Source organism: Pongo pygmaeus, chromosome 10, assembly GCF_028885625.2.
Source record: "Pongo pygmaeus isolate AG05252 chromosome 10, NHGRI_mPonPyg2-v2.0_pri, whole genome shotgun sequence".
Classification (NCBI taxonomy): domain Eukaryota; kingdom Metazoa; phylum Chordata; class Mammalia; order Primates; family Hominidae; genus Pongo; species Pongo pygmaeus.
The window spans coordinates 41,295,367-41,309,321 of NC_072383.2; the positions used below are offsets into that span (position 1 = coordinate 41,295,367).

At 34.7% G+C, this 13,955-nt stretch overlaps 1 protein-coding gene across 1 annotated transcript; it reads right to left on the bottom strand.

Annotated features, from left to right (window-relative positions):
• Positions 1-54: 54 nt before the first annotated feature.
• On the bottom strand, positions 55-13,090 carry TWF1 (twinfilin actin binding protein 1). The gene is made up of 9 exons (XM_054443329.2): positions 12,687-13,090; positions 10,955-11,032; positions 8,632-8,810; positions 6,777-6,872; positions 5,737-5,841; positions 4,043-4,168; positions 3,637-3,787; positions 3,315-3,436; positions 55-2,089 (listed from the first exon to the last, which is right to left on the bottom strand). Exons 1-9 carry the CDS (start codon positions 12,811-12,813, stop codon positions 1,919-1,921), a joined length of 1,155 nt encoding a protein of 384 aa, XP_054299304.1. The 5' UTR covers positions 12,814-13,090; the 3' UTR covers positions 55-1,918.
• Between the last annotated feature and the right edge of the window lie 865 nt (positions 13,091-13,955).

Below are 13,955 nucleotides of genomic sequence, written 5' to 3' on the forward strand. Positions count from 1 at the left end.
TTACATAAACAATTAACAAAACTATAGTAGAAAAACCAACAGAACATACACAACTTAAAGAGAAAAAATTTTTATTGTGATATAAAATGCACTTATAAAATGTCCACCAGAAGGCATGTAATTCTTCACTGCTATATAAATTTACTGGGAATATGTTATTCACCATCTAGGTATGATAATGCCAACTAAAACATACTGTAAACGATGAGTTATACTCTATAACAAATGCATCACTGATTTTCAGCAATCATTGGTTTAATAATAATTAGTTTAAGACTATAATCACATCTATATTCTGGAATGTCCATTTACTTTAATGTAGTGTAGTGGAATTTAGAGTATAATTGCACATAGATGGTACAGAAAAACATTCACTTCTAAATTATTTTATACCTTCATGACAGGTAGTCTTCCTGACTGAAAATAACAGCTTCAGCTATGGTCTGCTCAAGGATTCTTAATGCAATAATTTGGGTGTATGTGTGTCTGTCTACGTGTACACCCATGGAACAACTTATATCTTTAGTAAACAAGTGCAACATTATTGTCAGTTATTTTGCATGTTTAAATACTATAGTCTGATTATTTGTAAACAAACAAAACCCCACACACTCTAAATTCTATTTTAAAAATCTGTCAACCCATAATTATTCTAATATGCTTTACTTACTTGAACACAAATTTCTGAAAGGTGCATATATTACCTTAGATAACAAGGTTTAGAAATGAGTGCTTCACACTATGAAATGTGCATTTCTGATAAGTGATTTACGCAGCATAAAGTTTAGATCAAAAAATTACAAATCCTGGATCCCCACAGTTCATTTAGAAAATGCCTCAAAGTTATGGCTCTTGCAGCAGGTTTAACAGATTAAACATTAAGTGTTCTAGCTCCCTCTATTTCAAGTATCAAAGAAATATGAGGCTCAAAATCTCTCTAGGTTGTAACTGATAATGCAAAGCATTAGAAAACAGTTAAATGTGTTTTGAAATACAGTATTAACTGAGATTATTAAGGTGTTTATCTGTGTTAGCCTGTTAAGTACCAGGACTTTAAAGTAATTTTAAATCTGAGTATTTGCTTGGAAGTGATAAAGAACACAATTTGCCTATAAATGTATGGTTTTAGAGAAAAAAGTCAATTCTGATTTTTAAAACTCAACATTTTTTGTTTCCTTTTGAATGATATTAATTTAAATTTCAATCTGAACATAAATGTTTGGCCTCACAGAGCATTAGAAAGATAATTTACTAAGGCTGTTTAAAGTCTTTCAATGTCATCAGAAATCCTGCAGTATAGAAAATATCTGGTACCCTTAAAGTTTCAGAGTGAGCTGATCTGCAATTTTAATGCTATTAAAAAAAAGTCAAATATAAAAGACTGCTGCAATATAAAGCACTATTTCTAAAAGTTGCAGACATGATCCTACAGTCTGACAGAGCTAGCACAGCTACTTGAAGTAAGCAACTTCTGGCCTTTTCCGAGGCACACTAAGTTTCCAGCTTAGAAAATACTCTAGCCTGGTCCTTAACATATTCATTAAGTAATATGAATATTTTAAGGTCTTTCTGTCCCACAAGAAAGTAGTAAGTTTACCCTTTGAGACATCAGACTTTCTAGAACTGGCCCAACTGTATAAAATTTTAAGAAGTATTTGAAGTGTGGAATCAACACTATGAAAACAGTGTGACAAAATTAAACATTATGTTGAACCCTTTTCTAGCTTTAACTCAAAAATAGAAATCATGAGTCTTCTATAACATTAATTTTAAAAACACACAGAAGTGAAAAGTGCTATTTTCCAAAAAGTACAATTTTTTTTTCCCTACTTTATATCAACATGGAATGATTTCAGTTCTCCTGTACTAAAAGCTGGACTTTTAAAAAACTAGTATTGCAATGTTTAATGTGATGACTTTAATCAGTAGTAGCTTCAGTTTCCGCTGGGCCCCTAATTAGTCTTCGAATTCCTCTTTTTCCTGCAGGACCTTTTGGTTTTGCAAAACTTTGCTTGTGTGCATGCTGCTTGGGATGTACTTCTTCATAAAGGAAGTCTGCAGTCAACTCATCCCCATTGTCTATCTCGATCTGTAAAAGATAAAATTAGAAGCACAACATTCAAAACCTAATACAAGCAACAAGCTGGTTTTCAGGTATATGAATGCTCACAAATAATACCCATTCCAGTAAGGCAGAATCAAGGACCATATGTAAACAGTTTCACTTTCTTCTTTTGGGGGAAGGGGCTAAATGAGTTACTTGAATATATAATCAGCTACATTCACTACCTTCTTGGTTCTTTCTTAGTGCTCCAGTTTAAATAATGTTTAAAACTAGAAGCCACCACTATATTCTCAAGTTGCTGTGATACACTATTTACTCAAGGAACATTTACTCATGACCCTTTCATCACTTGGGTCACTTGAAAGCCCTCTACAAGAGAGGTAAACAAACCAAGGCCCAAAGGCCAAATCTTGCCCAAGGTAAGATTGTTTTACATTTTTTAAGGGTTGTTAAACAACAATAAGAATATATGACAGAGATTATATGTGGCTTGGCAAAGCCTTTACTTACTATTTGGTCCTATGTAGAAAAAATCAGCTGATCCCTGCTATAGAAGGTGCTACCCATGATAAAGTGATTGATTCTTAGGAGCTTAAAAAGCATGAAGGGTTCAGAACCTAAAAACACTGGTAGTTTTTAAGGACCTGTATTTTTATGAGTTTAAGGGCTCAAGAATATCTATCTTTCCCCATGCCTTATCTGTACTTAAAAAATTAATTTAAGAAAATTGGTAGCTTAGTTCCCAAAATTAAAATGTTTATGCTTATTCCTTCCTTCCCCCAAACTGGAAAGACTCCCAACCATCCCATAATTCAGTCATAATGGAGACTGTAATTCCTTATTAATATGGAGTAGAAATAATCACAAGTATGTAGCTCTGGCAGCACTGTCCAATAGGACTTTTTGCACTGATGGAAATGTCCTATAAATTCTGCACTAACCAATACGGTAGCCAGTAGCCACATTTAGCTAATAAGAATTTGACATGAGGCTAGTGGAATTAAGAAACAGAACTTTAAATCTTATTTAAAGTTAAACAGCCACACGTGGCTTACTAGAAAGTACAGATATATATAGAGATGGGGATCATGATAGGTAGTCCCCAGGCACTTAGAGGAGATCCTAAGGATTTAGGATGATAACAAGAAAAATAAATATTTTCATTTATAAATCACAGTACATCATAAACTACATAGAAATGAAAAGAAAAATTTAGCAAAAACTGAAGATTTTAAACTAGGTGGGTTACCTTTCTAATTACATCCATTTGTAGTTGTCTTTCTACAATTTCTAGCAGAGGGCTCTTGCAGCTAGAATACAGCATCCGCTCTCTTATACTGCATGTGTATCCAGGCATTGAATAAATAAAAACTGCAAGTTCAAATAATAACAAATAAAATTAGCATATCAATACATAAACTTCATAAAACTACATACATAAACTTCATAAAAACAAGTACAGAAACTTCATAAAACTACAGCTAAGCCCTCTGGGCAAGAAATAAGTAAGAATATAGGGCTGATATACCAATAAACTGAAAGTAACGTGTTAAAAACAATGTATCATATACCTATGGACTCTAAATAGTCTCCTTCATGGGAATGTTTATACAGAAAGAAATGGTAACGAGCTGAATCCTTGGGAATCCTCTTTGGCAAATCTTTCAGTTCTGTATTTGTTGTGTTGGCCAAAATTATAATTTCATTTTTTATATCTATTTCCTGCCAATAAGAAACAAAATATGTTCATTAAAACCAGATATAAGGAAATTAAGTTAAAACATATAATAAAAAGACTAAGAGATAAAGGAGGAACTTAGTTCTGGACTGTTTGACTTTTTCACAATGAACATTTACAAAATGAATTTTAGAAATCAGAAAGCTATTTAAAATGTAAAATCCATTAATAATAAACCCTATATGAGCCATAAACTACCAAAAAGAGCAGCCACTTAATAATCATTATACATCTCTTACCAACTGCACATAGTTGAGCTGTCTGTTATTCAATTTTTCCAAAGCCTGAAAGGCTTCTCGAGAAATGGGAAATGCTACTCCTTGTAGTGTTTGATGCTTAGTGTCCACACCCACGTCAGTCTGTACCTAAGTATGACAGATTTAACTTACAAGTTTAGCAGTTAGCAGTATCCTATGGCAAAAATAAGAAAACCCAACCTCTATAAAATAGTATCACTCAACCCTAGCCCAACCTATAATTAAAATTATTTTTCACATTTGTTTACGGTCCTGCTAGCATTTTGTCAACATGCAGAGTGCATGACACATCTTTACGACAATGTTGGAAGTGAACATTTGAATGAGTGTACAAAGTTAGTGGGGTTTGGGGGGGTTTGTTTTTATGTTTGGTTTGGCACAATTTCTTTAGAGTGTCATCAGATTACACCACTGATTATAAAATTTTACTTGATAGAATTTATAAACAACAATCTACATACAATATGTATAGAACTTTACTTTATTCTGTTGGACAGAAAATGCAACACAAACACCATGCACTGAATTGAAAGGAGTACAAACAGTGTACAAAGACAACACAGCTCAACAAGTTATACTACTGCAGAAGTTCCAGACTTAAGAGATTTCTTTACTAAGAACATGGTGTGCATGTACTGGAAGAGGAGAAAGATAAGAAAGCATTCAATGCACATGTTTAAGATTTTTATACTTGATAAATGATAGCTAGTAGAGAGTCTCATTTGCAGTGTTGCAACAGAAAGTCCAATAGAAATTTTACTTTTAAAAAAATGAATGGAGATTCTACAGCATAAATGATATTGGTTAATGAAAACATCATAGAACATATGCGAATGCATACCCCAATATGATCCTCTGGGCTCTGATTGCAAGGAATAAAACAAACTATCAAACTTGTAAAAAAAAAAAAAAAATCACATAAAAAGCCCTACTCAAATAATATGAATTAAAATAATATGACAGATCCTTGCTACCAGCTTAATATTAAATGATATTCAACCATTCTCCAGACTGATTCCTACTGTCTGTGACTCAGGCTAATGAACAGTGGTTTCAGCTAATGAATAGTGGTTTCAGCCACTTGTTCTTTTCTGTAAAGTCCCAGTAGAAATACAGTAGTTATTCCAGTATGTTAGAATGGCTGTAGAAAACACATTAAAAATAATGATAAACTACAAAATAATATGGCTGAAATTTATTGACTCTAATATGCTCAACAGGTACTAAAATAATAATCTTCCATATATATCTCTATTCAAGTAGAGTTCATAGAAGTTAATTTGTAGACTCTCTAGAAAGCCAACAAAACAATAATCTGCTTCAGGCAACCTTATTAGATACATTCTTTGCACTAAATGGGTAACATACACTTTTTCTCTATATAATATTCAAAGTACAAAGTTCACAACAGTTGTACTTCAAAAGGAAGATTTACTATTCTGACAGGAAGATTATAGGAAAAGCTATTTATAAAATGCATATAAAGTTTAATATTCATTTTAACTTTTTTTTTTCTGAAAAGACATTAAGCACATAGCCTTCTCTCTAAACTAAAAGTAATAAACCTAAGCTACCTAACTTCTTTAATCTCTAGTTATCCTCCCACATCTATTAAGTAAAAATACAGTATTTTCAAACACTTAAAATCTTGCAAAGACTTTGTAGTTGTAACTTACCTCATTGATTTTTATCTGTCGTAATTCTTCCTCAGCTGCAGTCAGTGGGGCAGGGGAAGACTGTGACAGCAAGTATTTTTTATATCCATGTAATGATACATCTTCCTGTAAGTACAGAATAGACTATAATCAGTAATTCTCTAGAAGTAAAACGACAGTGAAGTTACTTTAGGAAAAACAAAATCATTAACAGAAAAGATTTTAAATGAAAATAAATAGCATTATGAATTTTAATATCTGTTTACTTTTCTTTAATCCTCAATTTTAAGTTTCAAAACTTTTTAAGGGGAGTACCCACTGTTCATTTTATATGAAGCTTCATAATTACTAAATATTTTGTATGAGTTTCATACTGGCAAAGTGAAATACTGAACCTGGTCATCCCGTACGTCTACAGGACAACTGTAATTAACCTTCTGGAGAAAACTGCCCAATGATTATCCAATAATCAACATATTCAGATTCTGAATACTAGGTTATAATGCTTTATATAATTTCTTTGTAATTATTCATGGAAAATTATTACAGTTTTCATGTCAAAAGAAAAAAATACTACAAAGAGGTCTACCTATCATCAAAATTTTGTGGTTTAGAAGACTGAGACTCATGAAATTGAGAAACTGGCCCACTTTACAATTAATGGTGAAGAAGCAATATATTCCCATCTAGTCTTGTGCTCTATCCACTAGATTATATGATTTTCTGAATCAGAAAAGCTCTAAACAAACAAAAAACTTCGAAAATATATTTCAGTGTTTCAATTGGTGTATATATGTGTAAATACATATATTTACCATACACTTTAGAAGAATCAGCATGTTTCAATACCACTTATTGTCGATGTCAAATAGAGACAAATGAATAAACTCAAAGTTACATATTCATTACAGCTAACTTTAATATCATATGAAATACAGTATTTCTCTTATTCTCATGTTTTCAGATTATCCATCTGAATTCGTATCAATTACCCATTACCTAGGAGTTCCTCTTTAATCATTTTAATTGCAACATATAGAATCCACATACAAATATAATACCTTTACTGTTCCAAATACTTCATCTTTAATGTGGCCACCTCCAAATTCCTTCTTCAGAGTTGCTCTTGTTGCTGCATACAACATTTTTTGACGAACCTATTCAGTTGTGAAAGTTTACTTAGTTTATAGATGAAAACATAACATTACAAAAGCAAGCACATTCTGAATGTATTAATATCCTGAATCACATTAAAAACAAAACTGAGCTAAAGTCCACCCACTATAATATGGTAAAATACGTGTGTACAAATAACCATCATTAACATGGGCATCTAAACTATCAATGGCTATTAAGATGGACTTCAATGTATAATGCCACTTTTTTTGTTTTTTGAGACGCAGATTTGCTCTTGTTGCCCAGGCTGGAGTGTAATGGCACAATCTCAGCTCACTGCAACCTCTGCCTCCCAGGTTCAAGTGATTCTCCTGCCTCAGCCTTCCGAGTAGCTGGGATTATAGGTGTGCGCCACCACACCCGGCTAATTTTTTCTATTTTTAGTACAGATGGGCTTTCACCATGTTAGTCAAGCTGGTCTCAAACTCCTGACCTCTGGTGATCCACTTGCCTCGGCTTCCCAAAGTTTAGGGATTACAGGCATGAGCCACCATGCCTGGCCACATTTTAAAGCTGAAAAAAATATAAATTGTTTAAATTCTTCACTTTTCAAACTCGTAAGTTCAAGAATAAAAAATTAAAACATGAGGAAAACTGAAATGAAGTAACTTTGATAGTGACATTCTTCTCAAAGCTGTATCAAAGATTACGAATTAAGTTGTTAAGAATCAAAATTCACGGCTTACCGATGGCACATACCACTCTAGGAGGGACACAAAGATGGAAAAAAAAATTAAAGAGTCAACTAGTATCTATGGCAAGCTACTAAAGATAACTACCAATTAACAAATAATTTCATAATCCTGCATGGTCAAACCCAGTATTTCTTTCAGATAGAACATGGGGAATTAAAGAGGAATGGAATGATCTTTTGAGAACAATATCTAGATAACTTTAAAAATAATTATTTTTTAATAAGAAAAATTCAAATTAATTTTTTAAATATTGGGCCATATTCATATATTAATTCTGTCTATTGTTCTATATAGTCAATCTACTACCAGCTTTCCTAAAATACTTGTTTGTATGCAGGCCCATCACTTGAATGGTAGCGATTAATAAATGTATGATAATACTAACAAAATTTAATATTATGTTTAATTAGCTCTCAGATTTATTACAATTATTACTCTCAGGGCCAGGCAGTTTCCTTCATTTTTCAGAGGCCCATGGAGTCATTTTAAAATTACCACAAATTAGGTTGGACACAGTGGCTCATGCCTGTAATCCCAGCACTTTGAGAGGCCCAGGTGGGTGGATCACTTAAGGCCACGAGTTTGAGACCAGCCTGGGCAACACAGTGAAATCCCGTCTCTACTAAAAATATAAAAATTAGCTGGGCGTGGTGGCACATGCCTGTAATCCCAGTTACTCAAGAGGCTGAGGCGGGAAAATCACTTGAGCCTGGGAGGCAGAGGTTGCAGTGAGCCGAGACTGCACCACTGCAGGCTGGTCTGGGCGACAGAGTGAGATTCTGCCTTAAAAAAAAAAAAAGAAAAAATTGCCATTGCCACAAATTTTTAAATCTTAAATCAGTAATAATTATTTTGATTTCAAGGGCAAAATTCCCGAATCTAAGCACATTATTCCTGATTCTCCGTTATCAATCCAAGGATTTTCCTCATGATCATTCCCTTCTATGGGAAATAATTATTGCTTTTTAACCTTTATTTGACCTAGAAATTTCAAAAACATCTTTCTAGCATTTAACGTTAAACAAACTATAAAAAAGTTACTTACATGAGAATGATCTGGAGACCATGCAATGAATATCCATTCATATCCCTGGGCATTCTGAGAATCTAACCTGAATAATATATAGCACGGTTGTTTGTCCTCCAACAGGGGTAAAACACAGGAATCATAATCCTTATCCCAGGAATCTGAAGGCTGACTATATGATCCAATCACAAGTTGCTCTATGAAAAATTATTTTTAGAAAGATAGGTAAATGGTTTGAAATATCAAGTGGTAGTGTGAAGACTAGAAAAATAAATATATAGTCATTTCCCAGTTACTATCATTCACATCAAAAAGTTGAAAAGAAAAATGTGGCAACATAGAAAGTAATTATGACATAGAGTATTATAAAAACTGTTAACTTTTTATGAACATGGTTAAAATTTTTAAAATATACACAGCCTAAGAAAGAAACATATAAAAATGATCATAACAGTTGAACTGAATGGTCAAATAATGGGTGGTTACATTTCTATTTTCCAAAATGTCTGTGCTTATCAACAAAATATATTTAAACTACCATTCAAAAGTATAATTTCTGACATTAACATTGAATTGTACAGTAAGAAATATTAAATAAAACCAAGTTTAACTCCTTTTTATTTGGCCATAATGCTACAGATTTAAACATGTGCCTAGATGCATACACTGGTATAGCCACTTTGAAATGCTATTCGGCAGAATCAAGTAAAATTGTGAATCTACTATGCATACAGAATCTCTTATACATAAATACAAAAGTGTTCACTGCAGCACCATACAGTAACAGTGAAGACTGGAAATAGCCTCAATGTTCATCAATAAGAGAATGGAAAAATAATGTGTGGCATAGTCATATAACATTCTGTTCAGATTTAAAATGAATTATTGAGCTATCAAAACTAATTGCAAATGTAACATTTTCAGAAAAAGGAAAGATACAGAGTAAGAGGGTATCAAGCAGTTTATGTGAACTCAAAGAGCACTATATGCTATTTAGGGATACACGTAAAAACAGACTGCACAAGTATCAGAACTCCCAATTGTAGTTGCCCCAGGGGAAGGAGGTCAGAAGCAAAATTGTTTAAAGGGGATGCTCTTATACCAGAAAAACACTGAATTTTCTAAAATGCTTGAAGTAAATAAGATAAAATGTTAGCAGTTATTAATAAAGGGGAGATATAGGTATTTATGATACAATTTTAGTCTTTGGAATTTTCCTTATTTAAAAATTTTCACAAAACAAAAAAGTAAAACCAGAAAATAATAATTTAGGAAGTAGTGCCATTTTCCTTCTGTAGAGATGCTAGTTAGATTAACTTTTCCATTTTAGTTCCTTAACTAGTCACTTAGGAAGTGATGGCATTAAAAATTTTAGCTCAGTATTTTTAAAATACGCTGTTTTACAATATACACATATTCCTACAGAATGTTATATGTAAACAAATGCATATATTTTTGCAGAATACAAGTATTATTGTATTACAGAATACAGATTATCTGTATTACAGAATACAGATTATCTGTATTACAGAATACAGATACAGAATATATTGCAGAATACATATATTTTGCAGAATACAAACTATTCTGCTATTTTTTATATAAGCAGAAAATAGAAAACAAATTAGATTTACTTCCAGTTTGTGAAAGAACAAGTTACTTTTCCAAAGCAAAATATTTTCAGATATTTAAGAAATTAGGCCGCTGGAATATTTTAATATATTCATTTGTGACTGAGTAGCTATAACAGTAATTGTTCAAATTCAAATCTGCCTGATTTAAAAGATTCTCCTACTCAACCAGATTCCCTGTTTACAGAATTATTTTTAAAGAATCAATTTGTAGTTTGTTATATTCTCAGAACTTTCCCAAAACAAGAAAGGGTAATGATCATTTCTGTAGCAAAGGTTGCAATCAAATGGAGAAAATGGGAGTTTGAAATCCTTTGTTTATATTTAAAAACAAACTTTATTGAATAATTCACAAGTAACTATTTTTTTTTTTTTTTGATAATCACCTGTTTAGTGATTTCCATTCCAGAGATGGAAGCACTGACATTAGAAATGGACTGTGGTGCAGAAACTAAGACACAAAAAGTAAAAGAGGAAGAAGTCACATCAAAAAACATCTTTCTGTTTCCCTGATAGTCCCATAATTCAGAATGAAATCAGGGGCCCATAGGGACCTGCACAAAATATGAGGAATCCAAGTTACCGTAAGGTAAGATTTGAACTTGCTTCACATTAATTAATAGTCCAAATCACTGACAACACACAGTAAGTTTAAAAATACAACAGCCACTAATCCAGGAACAGAAAATATTTTAAAATATTTAACTAACCATTTTCAATAGATATTTTCAGAAGTCTGTACTTTCCATTTCTGGCTCTGGCAAAGATCTCTTTAACATCTTCACTTGCTGTGGAAAAAGATAAAGAAAGTAAACTTTTTATACTTACATATAAATACTTTCCTATCTATATTGGAAAAATTAATTAGAATTCAAAGAAAAAATCTGGAGCATGTAGCATCCTTATTATCAGTATTATAAAACTTTACCGCATAAAATAATGAAGACTATACAATTAAGAAATATAAATATTAGCATTTTAGAAGTATGTTAATAATTCTAATGTTTTAGCTACATAATTCTGTGCAGAAATAACACTGGGGTGAATATACTGAAGTTACTCAAACCCAATAATGAGCAAATTACAATTTTGAAAAACTTTTCTTGCTCTTTTCAAAAATATTGAAAACCTGCTTTCATTCTCTAATTCAGTTTCAAGCTTATGACAGACACTCCTTCATAAATTCACTTTCTGTATTTTCCCGTTAAAAACAACAGTAAATATCAAATATACTAACTTGTTTAAAGAAAAAGACAATAAAATGCATTCAATCTTAATTCTGGTTATATTTTTCTAACTTGCATTTCTCAAAAGCTAGATTAAACTCATTGAATAAATATGTATTTAATAACTAACCCTTGTGTTCCTATTAAAGCTTCAATTTCGTTCTAATTTCGTTCCTGTGTTGTCTATTAGCAGCAAGAACCGCTATTAGCAGCAAGAACAAGTAGGTAGTGCTTGCTGTAAGGCTCAAGCATGAGAGTCAATAACTACATATTTATATATCGAAATTAATGCGGATAAATAAAACAACGTTTTCAGATTTGAGACTATTTTGCTTCTGCGTGCGTCCAGGGGGATGTGTGCGGTGGTGTCAAAAATCTTTACGAATAAAACATACAATTAAATGTTCATCTGGGAGAAAGACTCGCTATTAACAGTAAGAGCTTGAGTTTACACTAGAACTCGTTAAGTGATCGCGAGTAACCCGGGGATATATTATTTGATTCTTGATTAGGTGAGCACCTGCAGGCTGCCCAATTTCAAACCAGGAAATAATGGAGGTCAGATATAACTGCACATTGAACTGTCTGCACGCATTACATGCAACCATACAGATCAGTTTCCCTTGGGGAGTATCTAGGAAAAAGATCAAAACACACGCTACACTCGAGATTTCTCAGAACATAACTCTCACTTTCCTATTTGGGGAGAAAATGCGGGAGAGTTTTGGGAAGCACCCCTACTGATGTGAGAAAGATTCTGGCATGGTTCTTTTTGTAATTAAAGTCCTGTAATACTCTCCTTTGGACCATGAAAAGGAAAACTCGCCTGGCTCTCGACAGCGTAGGGAAGCCCCAGTCGCCTCCACTGTCCCAGCTCTTTCCTACGTGACCAAAAGGGGGAAAGTTGGGCTACTGTCAGGGACGGTGGAAGGCACGCCCCCTTCAACTAGGCCGCCTCGAAAGCCAATTTCCTTCGCTCCCCCGAATTTCGGATCAATCTGCAACGTGGCGGCAGCAGGGACCGGGCTAGAGGAGGACGCAGGCCGGCAGCGCCCGGGAAGCACGAGCGCGGAGAGGTGCCGAGGCCCGGCTCGCCCCGCGAGACCGACTTCCGGAGATCTCGGCCCGACTCCAGCCCTGCCAGTCCTGCAGCCCTCCCGGCTCTCCCGGCTCTCCCGGAAGCCCCTTCCTTGCGGGTCGCGCAGGGCGCCGTTACCTTGGATGCCGGTCTGGTGGGACATGGCGGCGGCCGCTAGCTCCCGGCTTCGGCGCTGAGTGCAACCAGCGGCCCCGGCCGGCGGCTCCAGGAAGTGGCTGCTCCTCCGCCGGCCCCGGCGCGTCATCCGCCCGCGACCCGCGACCGCCCCGCCCAGTGAGGTTGACTGAGTGCCCAAGCGTCCCCGCCGCCCCGCCGCCTTTCCTGGCCGCCGGGCTGCGGTCCAGCCCCCGGCCTCGCGATCCTAGCTCTCTGCTTGGGGTCCTGCTTCTGCTCTTGCCGCCGCCCCTCCTGCTTCTTCTGGGGGGGAAATGCCGCAAAATCTAGACAGCTCAGTGCTCCGACGTCTGCTCTCTGACGACCCCGCCGACGCCGCCATTCGCTGCCTGAGCAAAGGGATGCTCAAAAACGGAAGTGATCATTTTACCAAATAGGCATTTTCCAGCTTAAAAAAGATGTGCACATTATTTTTCTTGGTTTACTTTTCCTATAATCGATACCGTTTAGTGTAGATCCATTGTTTTGAAAGAATTAATATAGACTGCCTCTCATCAAATTTTCCCACGATTTTAAATTGTTAATCTCAGACTGTTAACTTTTCTTTTCAGCTGGACACATTTGGAGACTCAGTGTATCTTTCTCTTCACTCCAGAAAGAGACAGCCACTAAGAGATTAGCTGATTTGAGTATCCCTCTGTGGTCGATTATACCATTGCAAATCCTGCTCTGCTTTAGGTTGGCAGTTTATTATTTAATCCGGTAATTATTCAGAATTCACTTGGACAGATTTGTAAGGTAGCAGCAGATATTACTTAAAAATCTTTTCTTTTCCTGCTTTTACAAACATGTAGTTCCTTCCTGAAAGGTAATGTTAGTTTTGTGGGGGGTTTGGTTTTTTTGGTACTGCTTCTCTACTGCTATTTTTAGGGCCTTGAAGTGACACATACACAAAATTATAATCTGCTAATGAACAAATAATTTATTCAGGTCAATAATATAAGTGCAAGTTAATCACTGTTCAAATACTATACGATGTATTTTTCATGAGTGATTAACAGGCCTGCAATTGTTGTTCTTTACAAGGATCACAGCAAACAAGGTTATGTTCTATTCCCTGTTATCTGATCTCTGTTTTTCAGACATATTCTCATATTCAGGAATAAACTAAATCTGAGTTTTATGACTCGTATGGATTTAAGAAATGTAGGGAGGAGTTTCATTCTAGTCAAATTCTTCCTGACACAATGGTTCACCCTGATTTACCAGTTT

Excerpts from the sequence above, each read along its gene's own strand:
- TWF1 (XM_054443329.2), bottom strand. The coding sequence starts at position 12,813 with ATGACGCGCCGGGGCCGGCGGAGGAGCAGCCACTTCCTGGAGCCGCCG. Across the intron at positions 4,169-5,736 it reads GACAGATAAAAATCAATGAG|GTACAGACTGACGTGGGTGT; the intron begins GTAAGTTACAAC and ends TGTCATACTTAG. Across the intron at positions 3,788-4,042 it reads AGCTCAACTATGTGCAGTTG|GAAATAGATATAAAAAATGA; the intron begins GTAAGAGATGTA and ends TCTTATTGGCAG.